The 22,769-nt window shown below is 38.7% G+C and overlaps 1 protein-coding gene across 1 annotated transcript; it reads left to right on the top strand.

Moving 5' to 3' along the window:
• The first annotated feature begins 14,325 nt into the window (after window positions 1–14,325).
• On the top strand, window positions 14,326–22,127 carry OOSP2 (oocyte secreted protein 2). Its single transcript, XM_036110658.2, has 4 exons — window positions 14,326–14,401; window positions 18,325–18,503; window positions 19,904–20,007; window positions 21,669–22,127. Exons 1-4 carry the CDS (start codon window positions 14,326–14,328, stop codon window positions 21,973–21,975), a joined length of 666 nt encoding a protein of 221 aa, XP_035966551.2. The 3' UTR covers window positions 21,976–22,127.
• Window positions 22,128–22,769: the final 642 nt, after the last annotated feature.

Raw genomic sequence — 22,769 nt, 5'->3', positions numbered from 1 at the left:
GAAATAAGATGAAATTGGGGGGGGGGGGTGTCAGAGCAGTGGTGTGCTGATGTCTTTTTATTTATTTTTTATTTTTTTTAAGGTTTTATTTATTTGACAGCACAAGCAGGGAGAGAGGCAGGGAGAAGGAGAGGGAGAAGCAGGCTCCCTGCTGAGCAAGAACTCGACGTGGGACTCTATCCCAGGACACTGGGATCATGACCTGAGCCTAAGGCAGATGCTTAACTGACTGAGCCACCCAGGGCTGCTCTGGTGTCTTTTCTTATGAGGCCATACTCCCATCACAAGGATCCTACTACTCCCATCACGAGGATCCCACTACTCCCATCACGAGGATCCCACTCTGACCTCATTTAAACCTAATTGACTCCCAAAGGCCCCATCTCCAAATGCTATCTCATTGAAGGTTAGGGCATCAACATATGAATTTGGGTGGGGTGAGGGACACAATTCAGTCCAAAGAACCAATCCATCTCAGAAAGGAGATTCCCACTTCATAGAGTTTCCATGATGCAAGAGACTTGGCTAAGAGACCAACAAAAATTTAGATAAATGTGTAGTGGCTCCTCTTTCTCATAAGAAAAATCAAGAGGAAGATGAAGTCCCTAAACATGTCTCAAATGCCGCTGCTTCTTGGGTGGTGCAGTAAGTAAATATGCTCCCCCAATACTACCCTGCTCTATCACCCTGTCCCCATTTCCCTTTCCTTTCTACTTGTCTTACCTTCCAAGTAAAACACTGGGGCACTTTACTGACACAATATGGAATAACCTTATACTTGAATGTAAGAACATGATTTTTATCTCAATAAATAATTTTTATGTATCTTCTCTGGAGAGTGAAGGAAAACATCAGCTATTTTGTCTAAATTTCAGGATAATTTGTTTTAGCTGTTTGAATTCTTATACTTCCTCAGGTCAAGGATTCTCTGATACATGTGAGGTGTGTGTCCTCTATCTCAATTATTTCAACCCAGGTCTTTTTTAGACTTATATTAGTAAAATTTTAGAAAACCAAGAATAAAGAGAAATCTTACAAAATAGCTTTAGAAATAAAATAGATTTTCTACAAAGAAAGCTGTTGTGTGGGGCAATATTGGAATGCAATACCTATTGCTCAGTCTCTCCTACAGGTACGGAAAAAACCCAAAGAACAATGTTCAAATCACACAGTGTATATAATCAACTTAATATTTACAGCAAAAAGCAAGGGTCGAGGTCAAAACAGCCCTTATAGTGGATCCTGCATTCCTTTCTCCAAGCGTTCTGAGGTGTATTCCTTTCTCAAGGTGTCCCATCTTTGACATGAGTGAGTTGACTTTTGGGAAGGCATTTTGCTCCTGGGATTGTTAGAGTCCAGCTACAGAGATGGGTCCAGATTAGTAAGGTTGGAATACTTTTGGTACCAGAAACATACATGGTTAGAGAAATGTCTGTGGTATTTAGTGGCGTAGCAATTGGATGTATACTTGTGGGACTGAACAGTAGGTGATATATCTAATAGTTTGTCAAATTTGGGGCAGTGGCAACTTCCCAAGACTGGCATATTAGTGACTTCAGCAAGGCAAGAGTCACATGGGCTACCCTTCAGGAGAGAGAGAAGACAGGTTGGATCCCTTCCCCCTCTCATTCCTGTAGCCATGCTCTCAGGCCCAAAGGAGGTCATGTCCTATCAGTTGAGGGAATTCCTCCCCACTGACTGAGACAGGTAGTTTATCCTGCACCACAGGCAAGGATAGTGCCCTTGATCCCACACCCAGAGTGGTGAGTTTTCCGGCTTGGATACTCTTGTGGTTTAATAAAAATTTCTATTTAATATACTGATATCCAGATTATGGGAATACAAAGACAAAGTGGCAGGGCTACATTAAGAAAATGTTGAACTTCAGACCTTCAACTGATGGCCATTATTTTTGAGGTCCTTGTAGGCAAAAACCCATGATCTGTACCAGGGAGGTAAATGGAGAAGGAGGGTAGTGTCTCCCTGCCCACTGCTGTTTAATAGGCATCCTGATCTGCCACTTATTTGATTTTTCAGGAAAGGATGAAAAGAGATGCCTTGTGGGCAACTCCCACCCTTGGAGACTGATGTGTAAATAATTGTCAAGAGTGGTTTATAATCAAAGGAAGGAGATGAATACCCTGGTCAAACATGTAGTGCAAATGAATACTACCCTTTTTGGGAATTGCTGTGTCAAGACCCCACACTACTCCCCTGAGATGTGTAGTATAGGCTGGGTTATCTTGTCTCTTCCTCATCAGCCACTTAAGCCTATTTTTATACTGTCACTTAAAATGCTCAACCATCCCTGCGCCCTAGGAGTCATATGGAACCTGGAGAGTCCATCAGATGCTCCATTACTGGGCCCATTGATGTATAGCTTGGACTGCAAATTTGGGGCCATTATCAGATGCAATATGCTTAGGTAACATAAATAGCAAACAAATGTGGCCTCACAGGGCCTGGATAGTGTGGCCCAACTCAGTGGAATGCATGGGGATGGTTAGGCCAAACCTGGAGAAAATGTCAGTGTAGTCAGGATCCAGCCGAATGCTCTGGGCAGGACTAGAGGCCCAGCAGGATCTATTTGTTATGAACATCCTGGCCTTTGGCTGGAGGCATTTGTCCCTGCACAGTACTTTTTTTTTTTAATTTAATTTTATTATGTTATGTTAATCACCATACGTTACATCATTAGTTTTTGATGTAGGTTCCATGATTCATTGTTTGCATATAACACCCAGTGCTCCATTCAATACATGCCCTCTTTAATACCCATCACTGCTAACCCATCCCTCTAGAACCCTCAGTTTGTTTCTCCCAGAGTCCATAGTCTCTCATGGTTTGTCTCCCTCTCCGATTCCCCCCACCTTCATTTTTCCTTTTCTACTATCTTCTTCTTTTTTTTAAAAATTTTTTTATTGTTATGTTAATCCCCATACATTACATCATTAGTTTTAGATACAGTGTTCCATGATTCATTGTTTGTGCATAACACCCAGTGCACCATGCAGAACGCCTACACAGTATTTTTAGCTTTGGTTGGAGTCTGGCAGGCAGACTGCTTTTCCATGCCCATTTGGCATCTTTCATGACAGTGGCCGTCCATGCATGTAGTTCCAGTCCAAGATGGTGACTGAATTTTCATTAGCCATCCTCTTGTGGATCCAGGAGGCACTTGGTTGCACATCTGCTTACTCTGTGATAGAGGATAATTCAGTCTCTGCATTTAGCTGACAAGCACAGACTACTTATTGGTCGTGTTCCCCTTTGTTAATGTAGAGGCCTTTTGGTGAGCATCCACATGGGAAACAAAAAACTTATTAGCAACAGTGTCCATTTTTATCCGACTACCTTATCCCCACGGGAGGGCTTCTTTTATATGCAGTCCGAGTCTTGCTACTGGCCTGACCAAACAACCAAGCCTTTAGCCACAACCCAATAGTCAGTGAAAATACAGCATGGCTCATTGGCTAGGGTGGCTCTGATAGCCATCCATATTGCAGGAATTTCTGCCCATTGTGCCACGTGTTCTTTACCATAGTAGGTAAGGGAGAGGTCCCTTTCAGGTTGGAACGTAGCCTCTCCCCAGTCCATCCTTGTGCAAGGTAACTGGGAGGAGCCATCAGTGAACCAGGCCTGTGCATCATCTAGGAGGTCCTCTATCTGGGTCCTCATTAGGCCAGTAGAGTCAATGGCCCCAAGGGTGATATGTCTGGGAGATAGGCACTCCTGAGATATTTTCATGGAGTTGCAAGACCCTATGTTGGCCGTATTTCACCTTCTCCTGTATGTATCATTTCTGTTTCACTATAGAGGATTTCTGAGCCACACCAGCCTGGTAACTTGGGGCCTCTGTTCAGATCCACAACATGATTGGGATTTCTGGTCCTAAGACTATTTTACAGCCATGGGTCATGTGCTCGGTGTCTACCAAGACCCTAATACAGGCTAATATATTTCTACTAAACATTTAAGAAGAAAATAATTCAATCTTAAATAAATTATTTGAGAGAATTGATAAACTGGTAATAATTTCTACCTCATTTTATGAAACTAAAATAATCTTGATAACAAAACCTGACAAAGATAATAAAAAGAGAAAATAATAGGTCATCACTCTTGCTGATATTACATAGGTATAACAATTCTAAAAAAAGTTAGAAAAACCAAGTCCAGAAACACACAAATAAAGATAATACATGATGGCTAATTGGGTTTGCATCAATAATGAAATCTAGACTTGATAGTAGAGAAAATTATCCATGTATTTTACCACAATACCAGATTAATGGATGATATAGTCATCTCAATAGATGTAGTAAAAACATTTGGTAAAATTAATCAACTATAGGTGATGAAGGAGCAAAATATTGATATAAAGAAACTGATTAAATTTATTAATTTGATTAAATTTGATTAAGTTTATCAAATTCAAGACCTTTAATTAATAAATTTAAGACCTTTAATTTGATAAAATTTAACTCAAATATCCTACATCAAATATCACATTTTGTAATGAAATGTGATAACTTGTCCTCTGAGATCAAGAATCAGGTGAAGGTACCTGCTACGACCACATTTGTCAGCTCTGTGTTGGAGATTCTGGGTAGAGTACATGGCAGCATTAAGGAGTCAAAGATAAAACAGCTATCAAGAAAAAAGAAAACTGTCATTGTTCACAGGTGAAGAGTTGCTTATGTAGAAAATACCAAGACTGTAGACAAATTATTACAGTTAATATATTAAGAGCAACTAAAATTTAATATGCCAGCACCAGTAAGAAAAATAATATAATTACAATAGCATGAAAATATCAAATACCCGTGAATAAACCTGAAAAAAGTATGCAAGGACTCCAAAGAGAAAATCATAAAACTTTCTGCTTAGACCTAAAAAGACCTAAAAAAATAAATATTATGTTCATGAACTGAAGACTCATGGATTATAGATTCATTCCAATACTAATCCAATCAGATTTTTTTTTTAAGTAGGCTCCACACCCAGCATGGAGCCCAACCCGGGGCTTGAACTCACAACCCCAAGATCAAGACCTGAGTTGAGATCAAGAGTCAGACACCTAACCGACTGAGCTGCCCTGGCACCCCCAAATCAGATTTTCTTTTTTAAACTTAAACTTGGAAAGCAGTTTTTTTAAATTAGGGAATGGCAGATGAAAAAGTTCTAGAGGGACGCCTGGGTGGCTCAGTCATTCAGTGTCTGCCTTCGGCTCAGGTCATGGTCCCAGGCTCCTGGGATCGAGCCCCGCATCGGGCTCCCTGCTCAGCGGGAAGCCTGCTTCTCCCTCTCCCACTCCCCCTGCTTGTGTTCCCTCTCTCGCTGTGTCTCTCTCTGTCAAATAAATAAATAAAATCTTTAAAAAAAAAAAGTTCTAGAGATTTACTGTAAAACATTGTGCTTATAGTTAACCATCCTGTACTGTACATTTAAAAACTTGTTAGAAAGGTGATGAGCACCTGAACTGATGAATCATTGACCACTATATCAAAAAGCAATAATATACCATACCTTGGCTAATTGAATTTAAATAAATAAAAAAAAGTGAAAATAAAATAAAAGATGGAAAAAATAAAGAAGTGCAAACTTCAAGAAATTACGGGCTGGCAATTGATCAAATACAGTCAAAGCACTCTCAGAGTATATGTAAAAGGACTTACAATACCAAATATCAAGATAAACCATAAATTGATTATCATTAAGATAGTGTGATATTGGTGTAGGAATAGGCAAGGAATCCAACTCAAAACTATAGAACACTGCTGAGAGAAATTAAAGACCAAATAAATGTAAAGACATCCTGTGTTCATGGATTGGAAAATTTATATTATTAAGATACAGTACTCCCCCACAAAGCAATCTACAGATTGAATACAATCCCTATTAAGATCTCAGCGGCATTTTTTTTTTAACAGAAATGGAAAAACTGATCCTAAAACTCATATGGAAATCCAAAATAGCCAAAATGATCCTGAAAAAGGATAAAATTGGATGATTCACATGTCCCAGTTTCAAAACATACTACAAAGGTATAGTGATCAAAACTATGTTACTGGCATAAGGATAAATATAGACTAATGGAATAAAATTGAGAATCCAAAAATAAAATCATTACATCTATGATCAATTGATTTGCAGCAAGGATGCCAAGATCACTAAATGGACAAAGAATAATCTCTTGACAAATGGTGCTGGGCAGCTGGATATCTATATGCATAAGAATGAAGCTAGAATCCTACTGCTCACCATATACAAAAGTTAATTCAAAAGGTAGCAAAGACCTAAATGTGAGAGCTAAAAATATAAAATTCTTAAAACATAGTGGTAAATTTTCATAACCTTGGATATGACAATGACTTTCTATTTTAGTCTGTTAATTGGTATTGGAAATGAGATTGTTTTCTTGATTTCCTTTCCAGATGGTTTGTTAGTGTATAGAAATGCCACTGATTTTTGTATGTTGGTTTTGTATTATGCCATTTTATTAAATTATTCCTGGTGTGTCCATAGAGTAGGTTTAAGTGCCAGCCTCATCCATTGCTAGGTGTAAAAGACCTTGGTAAAACTGTTAACCAAATTACTTAATTGTATGGATTAGGAAATTGGAGCCTGAAGAGAGTAAACAGTCAAACAGCTCAATATTGTTAAAACAAGGACAAAATTTTGAAGCTCCTGACTCAGGTGTTCCTTCTGTCCACCATATCATTCTGTCTGGACTGGGCTCATTGAGTATGAGGCTGTGGATTTCATGCAAAGAAGTTTGGCTTACGATTACAGTGAGGGGCGTATAAATGCAATGAGATGTCCTGAAGCTTTTTGAGGAGAGTATCACAATCAGATCTTTGCTAGTGGAAAGAACTGGCACTGGAGTATATGATGGGATGAATGGGGATAGGCTAAGACTAGAAAAGCAGGCAGGAAGTTACCACAGTGGTCCACATGGGAAAAAAATGCTTCCAACTAGGACAATGACAAGAGTTGTACACATTTAGCACCATTTTTTGAGTGCATACAATGTGCCAGATATTGAGTATAATCTTACATAATCCTCACACCACCCTCAGAGCTGTTATTGTCACCATGTTACGGATGAAGAACTCAGAGTTTGGAGTTAAGTAACCAGTCTAAGATTATAGAGCTAGTAAGGGGCGCACTCAGCATTTAAACCCAATTTGATGCTCTTATCCATTCATTGTGCAGTTGCTTCTCAAACTTTAAAATGCATGCACATCACTTGGGGATATTGTTAAAATTCAGGTTCTTTTTTCCCCAAGTTTTAAAAGAGAAGGATTTTTTCAGCTACATTGAAGTATAATTCACAAATAGGAATTGCATATTTAATCTGCTGTGAGGCTCTCATGCCCAAATATAATTTAAGCAATAGACACCCTAAAATAAATTCCTGTTGATTTTGAGGTACTTAAAATTCAGTAAAAATATTTTGTAGAAAGGACTTAGTCTTGAGGTTTTTGATGATGACAGGTGTACTCTTTTGCTTGTCCTTTGTTATATTGATTCATAATCCTGGAGATTCCTATAGCTAAATTTGACAATGCTCACCAGCAATTATCCTGCCTTTAGAAGCTGAGGCAATCCATGTGACATACTATATAATTTCTAATGGTAATTTATTAAGCATTTACTTTTGAAATGGAGCTTTTTAAAGGTTGGCTTTTGCCAAAATATGGAACCAGGTCACATTGTTATCCGTATCCACAACCCCTTTGTCTCAAGATTTTGCACTGGGTTTAGTTGGACAAAAATGCTCTCTGAGCACCTTTCTTCAGCACCCTAAGGATGTACATTCATAATAAGATGCCTTTTGTAGGGCAAAATTAGAAAGCAATGTTTTTCCAAACTTAGACCATGATTGTGTGAGTTTGTCAGAATCTCCTCGAGCTGGTTACAAGTACAGATGAGCACTTCTTGTCCCAGTTTTACTGGGTCTGAATCAGGGAAACTGCCTTCTTTTCATGAGAATCCAGAGTAAATATAAAATGCAATATTTTCAATAAATTCATAAGGGATTTTTCTGTATCACCCACTAGGATCCCTCAAAGCATCTTGCAAAGTCCTGCTTTAACAGTCCAATCGACACGTATCAACTATTAGGTGATACACAATTTCAGACACATCCATGTGTTTGGGGAAGACACAACTGGTGTGTGGGGGTATAGTCTAGAACCACTTCTCACATTCGCCCCTCTGATTTTCTTTCTTGCTTAGAATTATAAAAACTTTAGCTATAAGAAGGAAAAGCCAAAACTGTGCTGAGGGTATTTTCTAGAATGCTAGATCACCACCCACAGCTGAAGAGGCAAGAGATTTACAAAACACTTGAAGAGGCTCACCCCCTTGATTTCTTTTTCCTGTGGTACCTTGGTTTGAGATCTGAAGCAAGGAAGATTTCTGACATATTAGGAGGGCTCCTCATGCTTTTTGTGTTGATTAATAGTCTTAATGATTGTAAGAGAAACAGGGAATTTTGGAAGGTGATAATTTCAAGCAGTGGGGCTGCTTTTTTTTTTTAACATACTAATATAGCTGTTGACTTTGGGGGTTTGTCTTTTAATAACCTGGTATGAAAATCCATGCAGGGAAATCTCACTAAAATGGAGCTGGGAGCTTCACCAGGGGAAAGTCTCATGCCCTGCCACTCCTTGTCAATTGCAAATCCAACAGGAAGAGAGAGACCTTGCAACATTGCATTAATCACTTTAGCTACTATGAGTGTTACTATCCCAGCAGGGGGCAGAAAGATACTTCTCCTGCCCCAGCAATAGTCCTGCCAAGGAGACAGTCACAACTCAGCCAATAAAAACTCACTGTGCTTGGAACTCCCAGGTTACTCCAATGGACTTGTGTATAGCAGCCTTCCCAACTGCCCCTCTTCCTCTATAAAAGAGTGTTCCTCTCCTTTGTTCTCCAGACTTGCCTACAGTTTTGCATTCTTTCTTGTCCTGGATTGCAGTTCTCTGCTATTCCTGAATAAACCCATCTTTTGCTGGTAAAATAACTGGCAGTTTTATTTTTAAGGTTAACACTGGTGATCAATAACCTGCTAATACAATGAATGTCAGGTTCATTCTTCTTTATTCCACTGCATTTTCTGTTTATTCCATCCATCCTTGTCATGCCTCTGTGCTGCTCCCCCAGGCAGACTTTAAGCCAAAGGTGGGTGATGGCCTGGTGAGGGTGAAGAAAAGATCTGGAGACAGAGACTAAGAAGACAAAGGTTTATTGGGAGAACTTACATACAAGGTTCCAGGAGAGTGAATTGGATAAAGCATCTGCTGTTGGGATCTACGTAGCAACTTAGCCTAGCAACTCTTTGTAGGCTTTCCCCTCCCTGCATGGCCTCTATTCCAAGGAGGTCAAGTCCTGCCATCTGGACACTTCCTTACAAGGCAGACACTCTGCGTTGGCCACCCTGGGAGTCCCTGACCTTGAACGCTGAACATGTTCTTTTGCACATTCTGCTTGATGGAATATAGAGGGAAGACAGGATCTCTACATTCTCAAGATAGTGATTAACAGGGGCATTCAGGATGTGCTTGTACAAACCAGCCTTCCAGCATGTACTATACCATACAACCTCTGGTTAGGTAACTCAGCCTATTAATTCCCACTATGTTTCACAAACTTCTTGCTTGCTCATGTCTTATGAATTTTGACCACTTTCTGGTTTTCTTGCATTTATAGATAAACCGAATATTCTCAAATTTGCAGCAAACACACATTACAAAAGTTATTAAGTTGTATAAGAATTATCTGCAAACTTGGGTGCTAGAGCTGTATGGAATAACAATATTAAAATTCTGATAAAATTTTACTTTAATCATTTCCCTCCTATATTCAGGCTAACTAGAATTCATCTATGAAAGGCAAAAAAGGAGATTAAGAAAAATATATAATCTTAAACATTTTTAACCTTAGACATCCTCTAAACATGTGAGAAAGATCAACAAGAAAACAAAATAAGGATTACAATAAATAACGTATAGGTCCCCTCTAAAGAATTATTAAAATATATGCTCAAAAAAGGTAAATGCAAATAAGTGTTAAAGGTCAAGAATATCAGCAAAATTTATTCTTTGGCCTAAATTTCATACTGGAATATAAAATCTAGAAATAAAATCCCAAATTATCACAAAACATTGGAAAAATGTAGTAAATTCCCTGTAAGAGAATACAGATTGTGTATTAGTTTTTTGCTGCAGTTGTAACTAATTACCACAAACTTAGCACCTGAAGATGACACCCATCTATTATCCCACACTTTTTATGGTTGGAGTGTAGGCACCACATGGTTCACCTGGGTGCTCTGCTTGGAGTCTCACCAAGTTCAAATCAAGTTGTCAGCGGGGCTGTTTCTTCTGGAGGCTCTTGGAGAGGCCCTGTCTGCAGGCTAATCTAGGATGTCGGCAGCATTTGATTTCATGTAGTTGTGGGACTAAAGTCTGTTTCCTTTGCTGGCTGCTGGCTGGAGGTCACTAGAGACCTTGCATATTCCTTCCCTCGTGGACCCTTTCAAAGACAATGATGGCGGGTTGAATTCCTCACAGTCCCCAGATCTTACTGACATCCCCTTCTGAGGTGATATCTCTTTTGCTTCCAGCCAGAGAAAGTTCTCTGCTTAAGGGATTTATGTAGTTAGATTGGGTCACTCAGAAAATCCAGGTTAATCTCCCTATTTTAAAGTCCTTCATCTTAATTATCTCTGTAAATCCCTGACAGCAGTATGTCGGTTAATGTTTGATTGAATCAATTATAGAAAGATCTTTAGAATTCTGCCTATGCAGATACGAATTAACTCGATGATAGAAGAACATAGGACTCCCCATCTTGACAATTCACAGATGCCCAGAATAGATTTAAAAATAGCAGGCTTGAGACCGCTATACTAAGAAAGGCCTGCTTGCAAGGCTGGCGTCTGGGATTTTGATTTGGGGAGAGTTCCCGCCACTCTGATGACAGAGGCTCCTTGTGCCTAAACTATTTGTGCAAACTATATGTTCGACACTTGTTTTCCTTCAGAGAATATGAAATTTTGGTATGTGCTAGGCAGAGGATGCTTATGTGATTGGCCCCCGATGAACACCCTGAATGCTGAATCTATAATGACCTTCCTTGGTAGACAACATTTTGCATGTCGCCACAACTCACTGCAGGAAGAATTAAGCACATCTTGTGGGCCTCCACTGAGAGACAACCCTTGGAAGCTTGCACCTGGTGTCCTTTGGACTCTGCCCCATGCACCTTTCCTTTGCTCTGGATCCTTTTGCTATATTAAATCATAGTGTGATATGACTATGCTATGATATGACTATATGCTGAGTCCTCCTAGCAAATCATCAAAACTGGGGATGGTTTTGGAGACCCTGACGCAGAGGTAGTCTTGTAAACTTTAAAAAAAATAAAAATAAAATAAAACTTCCAAAGAATTAAATATATAGGAGCTTCCACCTTGCTAGAGAATTAACTGCATAGATAAAAGGAAATAAATCAATTAAATGGAACTCAGGTTAAAAAGAAAAAGAAACCAGATAAATAATAACAAATTAATATAGAGGAAATTAAAAATTCTTTTTTTTTGAGGTTTCGATGAATACTTTTTAAGTAAAATGTTGGCAGGTGTAGTCATGAGACAAAGTCTAAAGAGACAGAGAACTTAGAAGTCATCACATTTTTACTAGTAAAATGGTGTTGGAATAGGATATATTCAAGCAAGTTTTTCTAAGTGTAAACAAATGAAAATTCTCACATTTCATAAGCAATCCTAAAGTCTTAAAAAAAATAAAAAGGTGGCAGATAACCTTTTCAATTTGTAGTCACTGGCCACAATAGCAGATTCCAAAACTGTTGTCCCATGTATGAATATATATGTATAGAAAAATATTGCTTATGGAACAGATTCAGAAATGTATAGTATTGAAACACTGTGGTATTGAATCCAGCATCTTTGAAAATTATAATTCAGCATAATAATTCGAGAAGTCCTTTGGGAGTAACAAATGCAGCAAACCTTCAGTTTTTGTCTTTCAGCACTTTGAATATATCATCCCACTCTGTTCTGGTCTATAACGTTTCCTTGGGAAACTGTATGAAACCTGAACTCACTGTGCTTAAGTTTGAGGAGACCATATGTACTTTTGTACACTATTTACATTAGTGTGTGTGTGTGTGTTTTGAGAGAGAGTGCATGAGCTGGGGAGGGGAGGGGCAGAGGGAGGGAGAAAGAGAATCTTCGTTCTCAAGAACTAAGCTGGGTTCAATCCCACGACTTGAGCTGAAATTGAGAGTAGGATGCTCAACAGACTGAGCCACCCAGGCACCCCTACTTTGTTTTTATATGTATTTCTTGCACACTATTAACTCTGGCTAGACTGCTTACGTTTGTTTTCTCTTTTAATATTCACAATAAACTTACAAGGGAAATAGTATTATTACCTCCTTTTTACAGAGTATGAATGTGAGCCTTAGCTTGTTTAACTTTCCCAAATTTGCATAAACTGAGAGTGGAGAAACTGGTCTATGATTCCAGAGGTTAAGCTCTTCACCAGTGGACTCTGGTGCCTTCTGGAACAATACTAGATGTTTATATTGGAATGATTTAAAATTATATTTCTTAAAGATTTCATTTATTTATTTGAGAGAGAGAGGGAGAGAGAGAGAAAGCATAAGCAAGGGGAGGGGCAGAGGGAGAAGCAGACCCCCTGCTGGGCAGGGAGCCCAATGCAGGGCTCGATCCCAGGACCCGGAGATCATGACCTGAGCAGAAGGCAGACACTTAACAGAATGAACCACCCAGGCAGCCCTGGAATGATTTAAAAGATAAATGTAAAGATTATGAGTTTAAGTTTATTTATTTTTTAAAGATTTTATTTATTTATTTGACAGAGAGAGACACAGCGAGAGAGGGAACACAAGCAGGGGGAGTGGGAGAGGGAGAAGCAGGCTTCCCGCTGAGCAGGGAGCCCGATGCGGGGCTCGATCCCAGGACCCTGGGACCATGACCTGAGCCGAAGGCAGACGCTGAATGACTGAGCCACCCAGGTGCCCCGCTTATGGATTTTAGATCATAGAAATGTCAACATCAGGAGAAAGTTAAAAAAGAAAATGAGACAAAAAGAAAATAATAACGTGGACTTGTCTTTGTCTTTCTTCAACTCTCTTCCTTTTTGTAGCTGGTGGCTGAGTTCTCCAGCTTTCCGGATGCAGACAGAACACCATGCAGGTCACGACTTGAGGGATCTCCTTGTCCCCGAGAGAATGGGATGTTGGGAACAAAAGTCCTTTTCACGACACATAAGGAAGCCCTGTTCATGTACTTATTTGACAGCAGATTGTAACATTGAGAATATAATTTAGTTGTCATGAAAACCAGTAATAGGCCTTCAATTCAGATGCTTGGAATTTTATTTACTGTGAACCTTGATTTCCAAGTTCACTTTAAAATTACACTGTCACATTCTTGTCACAACTGACATTTTTAGAAAATGCAATAAAAATGCTTAGCTGGAACTTTTATTCTGAGTACTGGATTGAATATATCTATTATGCATAAATAATTATATATACATATGCATATACATATAAACACAAGGGGACAAAATATATGATGATATATATATATATATGTTTCTCTTCTGAGAAATCTTCCCAGCATGAAAAAATTATTGTTCTCTTGTGTTATAAGCAAATACTTTTAAGGCTTGACCTCACTAACGTAACTAAAACATTAATTTATGGAAGAATCAGCAAAGATGGATTTGTGGATTTACTTAATGCCAGAAAGATGGTTTTCTTTAGGTCCCTGTCTCCTCCTGGGGTTTTTTGTTTCTGGGCAAGTCACTTTAGTATCTCTGCTGCTGATTCTTCCAGCCAAACCCAAAGAAAAGAATAAGTAAACGTCTTTGGATTTCATATATATATGATTTAGGCTGTTCTGCTTATTAGAAGGACACCTGAAAAAAAAAAAAAATCACCTAGTGGAAACAGGTTCCTACAATTGAGCATTTATTGGCAGTGTTGTGGGCCATCCCAGCCTCCTAGGCCATCTCAACAGGCCTCATGCAAGCACCCTCATCAAACAGCACTCTTTGCCTGATATGTTTCTTGGAGATTCAGCATTTGGGGAATCTGGAGAGTCGCAGATTTTAGGTGGTTGACACTGCACGAGCACCCCATGGGCTCTCTAAATCAGTAGGAAAATGAAGGCAGCTGAGAGTGGGATGCCGTATAAATTCACTTACGGCCGGCCCCACTTCCTGTTTCCTGAGAAGTGCTGGCTGGGGGTCTGCTCAGATGAAGGTCTCTGTGGCTTTAGGGGTCTGGACGCTCCTTGCTGTCTTGATTTGGCCTTGCACCGAGAGCATCTATGGTAAATAGCCAGTTCTGGAGAACACTTCCTTGGAAGGGTTATGATCACTTTCCATGCAGGGACTCTCCTCTGGAAGAGATTGGATCTTACAATTAGGTAGAAGAGAAATACTTTTGGGCCAAGAAGACTTGAGTCAACATACTGAGGTTATCTGGGGTGGGGGGCCCAGGGCACCGGGACCATCTGTGGTGGGGAGCTCAAATGTGTTGGGACCATTTGGGGTTGGGGGGCACAGGGTGTCAGGGCCATCTGGGGTCAGGGTAGGAGGGCATTGATGCCTGGCTGTGATCCATGATGCTGGGGTCCAAGGAAGATTCTACTTCAGCCAATTTGTGTAGCAACTACAGGTGCTCCTCAGGCTTTCCCTCAAATAATTTCTCAGCCACTTGAGACATGACCTCATAATGTCAGACTGAAATGACTCTAATGTAGCATGAAAAAAAATGAAACCAGAAACCCAGACTTGCTGTAGGTCCATGTCCACTTACCTTTTGAATATCTTTAAACTGTCAGAACTCTTTTTTTCCTTTGGGAAGGATCTTCCTGAGAATCTTATCTAGGTGACGCTAGGATAATATTTCAAACACATGGAGCAATTTGGAGCTTGCTGTCACTGATGTAGAACACCTGCCTTCTCCAATGCCACTTTCCCCCCAAAACCTCTCCCTGAATTTTCTTACTTTCTTGATGATTTATTTGTAAAGAACCAAAAACCTACAGGCTTAAATAGTTGGAATCTCTTACTCGTGACATATGAATATTTTTTCACGGTAGGAAGATTTTGATCCTCCAAAGCATTTAAGAATATCCTGAATGTATTCCAAGGTCTCCTGGTTCTGTTACCGTTTTGGGAGCTTTGCCAGTCAAGGCTTGAAACTCTACTCTTTTCATTGTGTGTTCCTGACTTTCTATTATTAATTTGTAATGGACGTATAAGTGAGTGCCAGTCCTACAGGAAAGAGGATAATAGACAATTAGTCCCTCTGGCTTTGCTCAGAGTCATGTTAGACTGATTTGTGAGAAGTAGGAGATACAAAATATTGATGGCAGATGGTCATTTTTAAAGACACTTGTTTGACTATTTCTTCAACAACTACCTGCTGTCAATTCCTAAACTGATGCAAGATTCATCTACTGGGAGATAATTTAATGAGCTTTGCTGTGCGAAAATCCTCCTCCAGCTCCTAGTATTTCTACAGCTACCATAGAGGGGCAGTTTACTAAGTAAATCCGTGAAGAGAAGATGGTCAAAGTCAATCACGTGTATGGTTTGTGCTTAATGGCACAGGAAATTTAATTTTTCGATGATATGCAAACGCCAGTTATAATGTTTGGCATATGGTATATTATTGAGATTGGCATGAATAATGGAAAACATCCATGACGTATTATCCTAATTGCTTTAGGAAGGAAATCTTGCTTCCTAATAATTTTTCTGACCACAGGTCTGTTTACATATGTCTTCCAAAGGCAGCCTTTAAGCAAGGCTTTCGACTCGGAGCCCCTTACCAATTCACTCATCACTTTATGCCCTTTCTGCAGAAGACAATGGCTAATCATCATCAGACCTGAGTATTACTGAATGTACTTCTACTGTTGCTTTGCCCCCCTTTTTTTTCCTTCTGTCTTTAAAGATGTGCTGGTGGGGGATAGGAGGCATTGATCAGACTTCAGCAGTGACTGAATTACTTATTTATGGAATAAGAGGATACTGCTTTATCTACTTCCAGGTTTTATTAGACTCCAAGGAGAGAATTGACACATAAGTGCTTTGGTTGTGGCTATCTCTGGAACACATATAGTAACTAGGAGACCTTTGAGAGTATAGGAAATTCGTCTTAAATGTCATCTCAAACCATTGCAGCTTAACTTTCCAGTAACTGGCTAGAATTGCCACCTTGGGTGCACGTTCACTGGAACCAGTTTGGCCCACTTCCACATAGTGATCTGAGGCTCTGAGCACACTCAGTCAAATTGCCAGAACTTAATGTTCAACCCGACTGTGAGTCTCCAGTTTTGGTGGCCTTCACTGATTCATGAATAAATTGCATTGCAGTTTTAACGAGTTTTTAAAAAATCTAATAATTGGGTATCTACAGGATTCAAGCCCTGTCCAGCCAGCTGTAAGAAGGCTGCCTTCCTAAAGGTTGGATGGCCAGTCAGACTTTCACTTGGTAAAGGGGAACTGCTGCATGCGGGTGGTACTATCAACGAGGACTACAATTCAAATTATATATATTCAACACTTACTGGGTTCTGTGCATCTGTGAACATATATATAATTTTTTAAAGGTTTTATTTATTTCTTAGAGAGAGATTGAGAGAACAAGTGGGAGGAGGGGCAGAGGGAGAAGCAGACTCCCCACGGAGCAAAGAGCCCGACATGGGACTCGATCCCAGGACCCTGGGATCATGACCTGAGCTGAAGGCAGACGCTTAACCAACTGAGTCACCCAGGTGCCCCTGCAGCTGTGAAATAAAGACAATTAAGAAATGAAATCCATGTTTAATATATTTATCCTAGCTTTGATGACAGGTTGTGTTTGAGTTATTTCTATTAATGTCAAAATAGGAGGATAAGATTTAAACCCAGTGACTTTCACTTTTGCAGAACATGAGGAAGCTGTATCGGTTGAGATGTAGAGTCCATATTGGGTTTTGATTCTCACGCCTTAATAAGTGTAGGGCAGGTCCTAGCTATCTATGAATAGTCTCTGTTTGGAAAAAATCTTTTTAAAAAATGCTTCTCTCTCACTGGAACTTTGTATCCATAGACATATAAGGTTTGTCTTGTCTTTGACTTGCTTCTTTCTCACAATTGTTTTCAGATCACTTTATATGTATAATATATTTTCCGTGTTATATAGAAGTTGATTATATAAATACCTTATAATTTATTCCTTCTTTCGGCTGTCGGTCATTAGGCCTGAAGTATTTTTGTTCATTTACATTTATTTTTCTTGTTGACCTATACTTGCAATTCATTTATTGCAACCATCTTGTTGCTTTTTGTCCTTCTTGTTTGCTTTGGTGTTTTGTCTCTTTCCCCTCCTGCTTTTTCACCTTCTCCTAAATTGTTTGAAATTTGTTTTTCTCCTTCATTCTGTTTTGTTCTCTGATTTGGAAGTTTTGTAATCTTACTAGTTTTTTTCCCCAACTCCTAATCATGCCTCTTTAAACACTAAAGCTAATAAATCTGTATTTTCTTTCTGAACAATAGTAAGACCCATGCAATTTAACTTTGATCATCCCCTAAGAAACTCTGGTTAATATCTGTCTGGCACACTTGGTCAGAATCCAGCACATTTTTACTTCCACAGGATACATTAATCCATTAGAAATAGTAATTATTCCTAACTGACTGAAGATTTCAATGTAGAGGGTAAGAATAGGTTTTACATAAAAACTTTCACAGAACTTGAGTGGATTTTTTCTCTTCAGATTCTTCCCTCTATGGCTCTGATCGTCTCAGGTTCTGGTTGCTCCAGATACGGATCGTACTCTCCCACTCTTTTTCCTTCTCTCCAAAAAGCATTCCTGGGAATATATCGCTCCTATTCCAATGCATTGCAACTTACTTCTGTCCCTTATGTGTAGCCCTAGATACATCACCCTCTTTGGGATCTAATTTCTTTAAGAAGAGGCAGGGGGCTAGAAGATTGTGATTTTCTTATTCTTGTGTGTCGATTTTCTTCCCTGTGAAATAATTGAAGTCTAGTTATTTGAGGATATAATGATGAAGATATTTTGGAAACTAATGGTGATGTGAAAACCTTTTATATGCTGTTTTTTAAGGCTTGATTATCTTTGTCGGAGAAAGAAATACTTTTTATTTAATCACAAAGGGCATAGCTGAATATTCTTTGAATCCTTCCCTGAGATAAATACGTATCTGACGCTTTCTCCTATGATTCTTTCTGCAGTGGAAGTAAGATGTTCTATGGACTGGGTGATGATCTCGGTTAGCCCATGTGGGTACAGCGGCAGTGTGTATATATTTGCTGATGAATTATATCTGGGATCGGGTTGCCCTGTGACTCGGATACAAACATATGCATATGATTTTATATACCCTGTGCATGACTGTGGGATCAGGATAAAGGTGAGAATAGTGATTATTTATAAAAATAACTTCTAAATAGTTTTTTTAGACCTTTATACCTGGCAATAAAATTATTGTCTTTTTTGTTTTGTTTTAAAGAACAAATTTTGCTTCTGGTTATCGTAATTTATGGGTAGACGACGACACAGTTCCTTTACTTATCATTCAGTGGACATTGGGCCATCTGTGTGCACAGGACCTGAGAATCCACATTTCCAGACTGGTTAGGAAACCGATTTTAAGTTGTCCTTAGGCTATGCTTGTATTTCACCAAAGCTTAGCAGACAATTTTAAATTCCATTTGATACTCCTAATGGGAAAGGTCACAGTTCCTGGAAAGGTATATGTCCTATTCATTGGATCATTTGAGCTGCCTGTGCTCTAGGGATGTGTGTCCATATAAGCAAGTAGATTTTCACTGGGATAAAATCTGTTACTTATTCTTCTAGGCATAAATCTTCAACTGTATTATTATCCTGTAATATTCTCTTTTCATGGAGTCCCATATTTAAACAAGTTATATTCATACAACAGAGATATTTTGGGCCACTGACTAATTGTAATAGTCACCCACAAATAAGGTGTTGGCTTTATTAGAAATGAGGAAACGGAACGAAGCTCTAGAAGGCGCTTTTACAATTTGTCCAAGGTACACAGCTGGGTGATGTTGTGTAGATGCCAAACCAGGATGATTACCCTCCAAAGCTTGTGCTTTAAGCCACTCTGTTATTTGAACTCCAGATCCTCCCTTTCAAAAGAACTGTTGGAAATCTTCCATTATGCTGAGTGAAATAAGTCAAGCAGAGAAAGTCAATTATCATGTGGTTTCACTTATTTGTGGAACATAAGGAATAGCATGGAGGACATTAGGAGAAGAAAGGGAAAAATGAAGGGAGGGGAAATCGGAGGGAGAGATGAACCATGAGAGACTGTGGACTCCGGGGAAACAAACTGAGGTTTCTGGAGGGGAAGGGGGTGGAGGGATGGGTTAGCCCGGTGATGGGTATTAAGGAGGGCACGTACTGCATGGAGCACTGGGTGTTATACGCAAACAATGAATCGTGGATCACTACATCAAAAACTAATGATGTACTGTATGGTGACTAACATAACATAATAAAAAAAATCTTCCATTAATGAATCATAAACATGGCTCTCATTGGCAGTTTAGGTTTGCTCCTATGTACTACTGAGATTTTTTTCCAGGCACAAGGGGTATTTATACGCTCTTACAGGTAATACTCCTCTTCTGTCCCAGTGGATTGTCAGAACTTTGTATATACATAAAAGTGACATTAGTCAACTTTGAGATCTTAAATGTTTTCTACTTCCTACTCAAATGTGTGTATGCCTCCCCTATTACTAGAAGTACCTTCTATTTAAACTTTGTGCTCCCCTAGGTTGTTTCAGAGGATACTCTCCTTTTTCAAACAGAGATGTACTTTAACCCTAGGAATCTACATTGTGACCATCAGAAGATCCCTTTGGAATGTTCTGCTTCTAGGTGAGTCCAATAGACCAGACTTCTTTGGAATGTATCTGCCTCACCTTTACTTAAAGATGCTTCTGGGGAAACATGAACTTTAGACTTGATTCACCCATAAGCATACATCCAAACACAAAATTAGCATTTCTAAAAATACTGAATACTTTTATTTTTAAATGTAATATTCATTTTAGAATCAAAACATACAATCTAGTGTAACTAGGTTATTTTGCAGCAACTGAACTACAAAGCAGAATCATTAGATACTGAATCACCTTAATAAGTGGAAGAATCAAGCCTGAGACTATTTTTCAATATCTCCTCCTTCATAATGCTTTAATACATCTCACAGTTTAATTCCATGTTAATAGAGTAAATGATTAAAAAGAGAACATGAGTTCTTCATTTTAATACTAACTCATGGAAATGCATGAAAGGAAAGGGTTATCAACCTAAGCATTAAATGCACTTTGCTTGCAGTTTTGTGGAACTGAGACATTGAATCTCAAAGGGACTCCACATGAACTTTGAGACCAAGTAGAATGATGTATCCTGAAACACTTTAATATTTACATTCAATGTTATGAGTTACAAATCTTGTCACTGTAATATTTACATTGAGTGTTATTAGTTACAAATCTTGGAAAAAATGTTATCCTTGTTTAATATATGGAAATAGTTGACATAAAAAAAAAGAAGGTACAGCTCAGAGTAAATGTGCAGTATTTTTGCAGGGGAGAATTTTTTTTTTTTTTTTTAAGTAGACTCCATGTCCAGTGTGGAGCCCAGTGCCGGGCTTGAACTCATGACCCTGAGATCAAGACCTGAGCTGAAGTCAAGAGTCAGATGCTCAAAAGACTGAGCCACCCAGGCACCCCTGGTATTTTTTTTTTTTTTATTGTGGTAAAATATACGTAAGATGAAATTTATCATTTTAACCATTTTTAGGTGTAAAGTTCAGTGACATTACGTACACTCATATTGTTAAATACTCTTGATATTCTTTTAACTTATTTTCATAAGGCACATCTAAGACTGAGGAATTTAGTGATACTCTGGAAAGTAGCTGGCATGAACACTCGATTCTGTAGAGACTTACACGTGCACACACACATTTTCGTTCCTACGTACTAGCTAATGCTTAGAGTAACATAAAATGTTCTGAAATCATGCTCTGGAACTATTGCCTCTCCATAGGCTACCTGATCAGTAATGATAACTCTGGCATTTCTGCTTTGATAGTGATTTCTATGTTGTTTGCAGCTCATCTTCCTTAGAGAAAAATGAAAAGCCGGCCAACAAATATATACAATGAGGTTACTGGTGCATACGTTTTACTACTAGACACACACACACACCCTTTGCCTCCACTACATTGGGTCAGATTAAGCTTTTGACAGCTTTTACTTACTGTTCTTAGGACCCACTTGTCTGAATCCATTTTACTGGGCACTTTGGTACTTTACTAAAGCAAGCATTTCAAATCACCTGCTCTCCAGAGGGTATGGGCACTGTGCCACATCCCTAAATCACTGTACTCAAAAGAACCACGGTGGTATAGTGGTAAAAAAATAACTTGGACCCAAGTATAAGCTCCAAGAGACCAGGCACCAAGTACACCAACAATATCTGCTCCTGTGGGGTTTTTTTGTTTTTTTGTTTTTGTTTTTGTTTTTTAGGAAATCAGTGTGGCTTACACCAGTTTCTACAGAAAATGAAATAAAATTGGACCCCAGTCCCTTTATTGCTGACTTTGAGACAACACCGGAAGAACTAGGCTTACTAAGTTCAAGTCAGACGGGTTTCCTCCTCAAGGAGGAATGGAGACTTGGAACTGGTGTCATGAATTTTGTTGGAAAAACTGTTTTTTTTGTGTTAAAAAAAGTTGGTATAAATCTTTTCTTAGATATCTTATCCCTAAAAATCCCTAATTCAGTGAAGGTCCTGATTCAGGGAAGGTATATTTTTCATTTTTTTATTCATTAGGGGTACAGCTTATTAATTTAATGTTAACTATTAGGTAATTTATGCTATCCATTTAAATTTTATTTTCTGTTTTATACGGTAGAACAAAATGTCCTCAATGACAATAATTTGATCCAATTGATATGAACCTTCGAGAAGTATGTTCTAAATATTTTTTAGTAAAAGTAAAGAATAGAGAGAAGTATCTAAATGTGCCAGAGACTAAATTTGTGCAGAGTCTAAAATTTAACATACTCTCAGGACAAAGTCCTTTTGTGTGAAGACACTTTAACTCGTGTGGCTTTCCTAATTAATCGGTAAAGTTGATTCCTAAAAATAATTCAATGTGTATCATATATGATTAATTATTGCAGAAGGAAATTAGATTCATATTCTAGAATTTAAATAATCACTTTCTTAACTGAAATTTGATGTCAGGTTTTCTGTTCTCTCCCTGATGGGATTTTTCCACACTTGAAATAATTGGTGGATTGAGGTGGTCAAGGGTATTATCCTCCCATCGTAGTATCATCTTCATATGATCATTTATCACCAGCTACCTGGACATCTTTTCCCTGAAGAGGGAGTCTTCCCATGTAATAGACAAAAAAGTCACTCCTGACTTTTGGGATATTTCTTATATCAATTATGAGAATGGAGCTGTGCCATTTGTTATTCAATCGCTTTGTAAATGTATATTTTGGGTGTCACATGAGCCTGGAATCTAATTTTGCCAAGGTATTTTTCATTAAGCTATTTTCATTAAATTTTTTAAAAATTAGTGCTGCTATTATCATTTTCAATAAAATGCTGCT

Source organism: Halichoerus grypus, chromosome 11, assembly GCF_964656455.1.
Source record: "Halichoerus grypus chromosome 11, mHalGry1.hap1.1, whole genome shotgun sequence".
NCBI classification, from domain to species: domain Eukaryota; kingdom Metazoa; phylum Chordata; class Mammalia; order Carnivora; family Phocidae; genus Halichoerus; species Halichoerus grypus.
The sequence above is the reverse complement of the archived record's forward strand: the minus strand, read 5'-3'. Positions and strand labels throughout refer to the sequence as shown.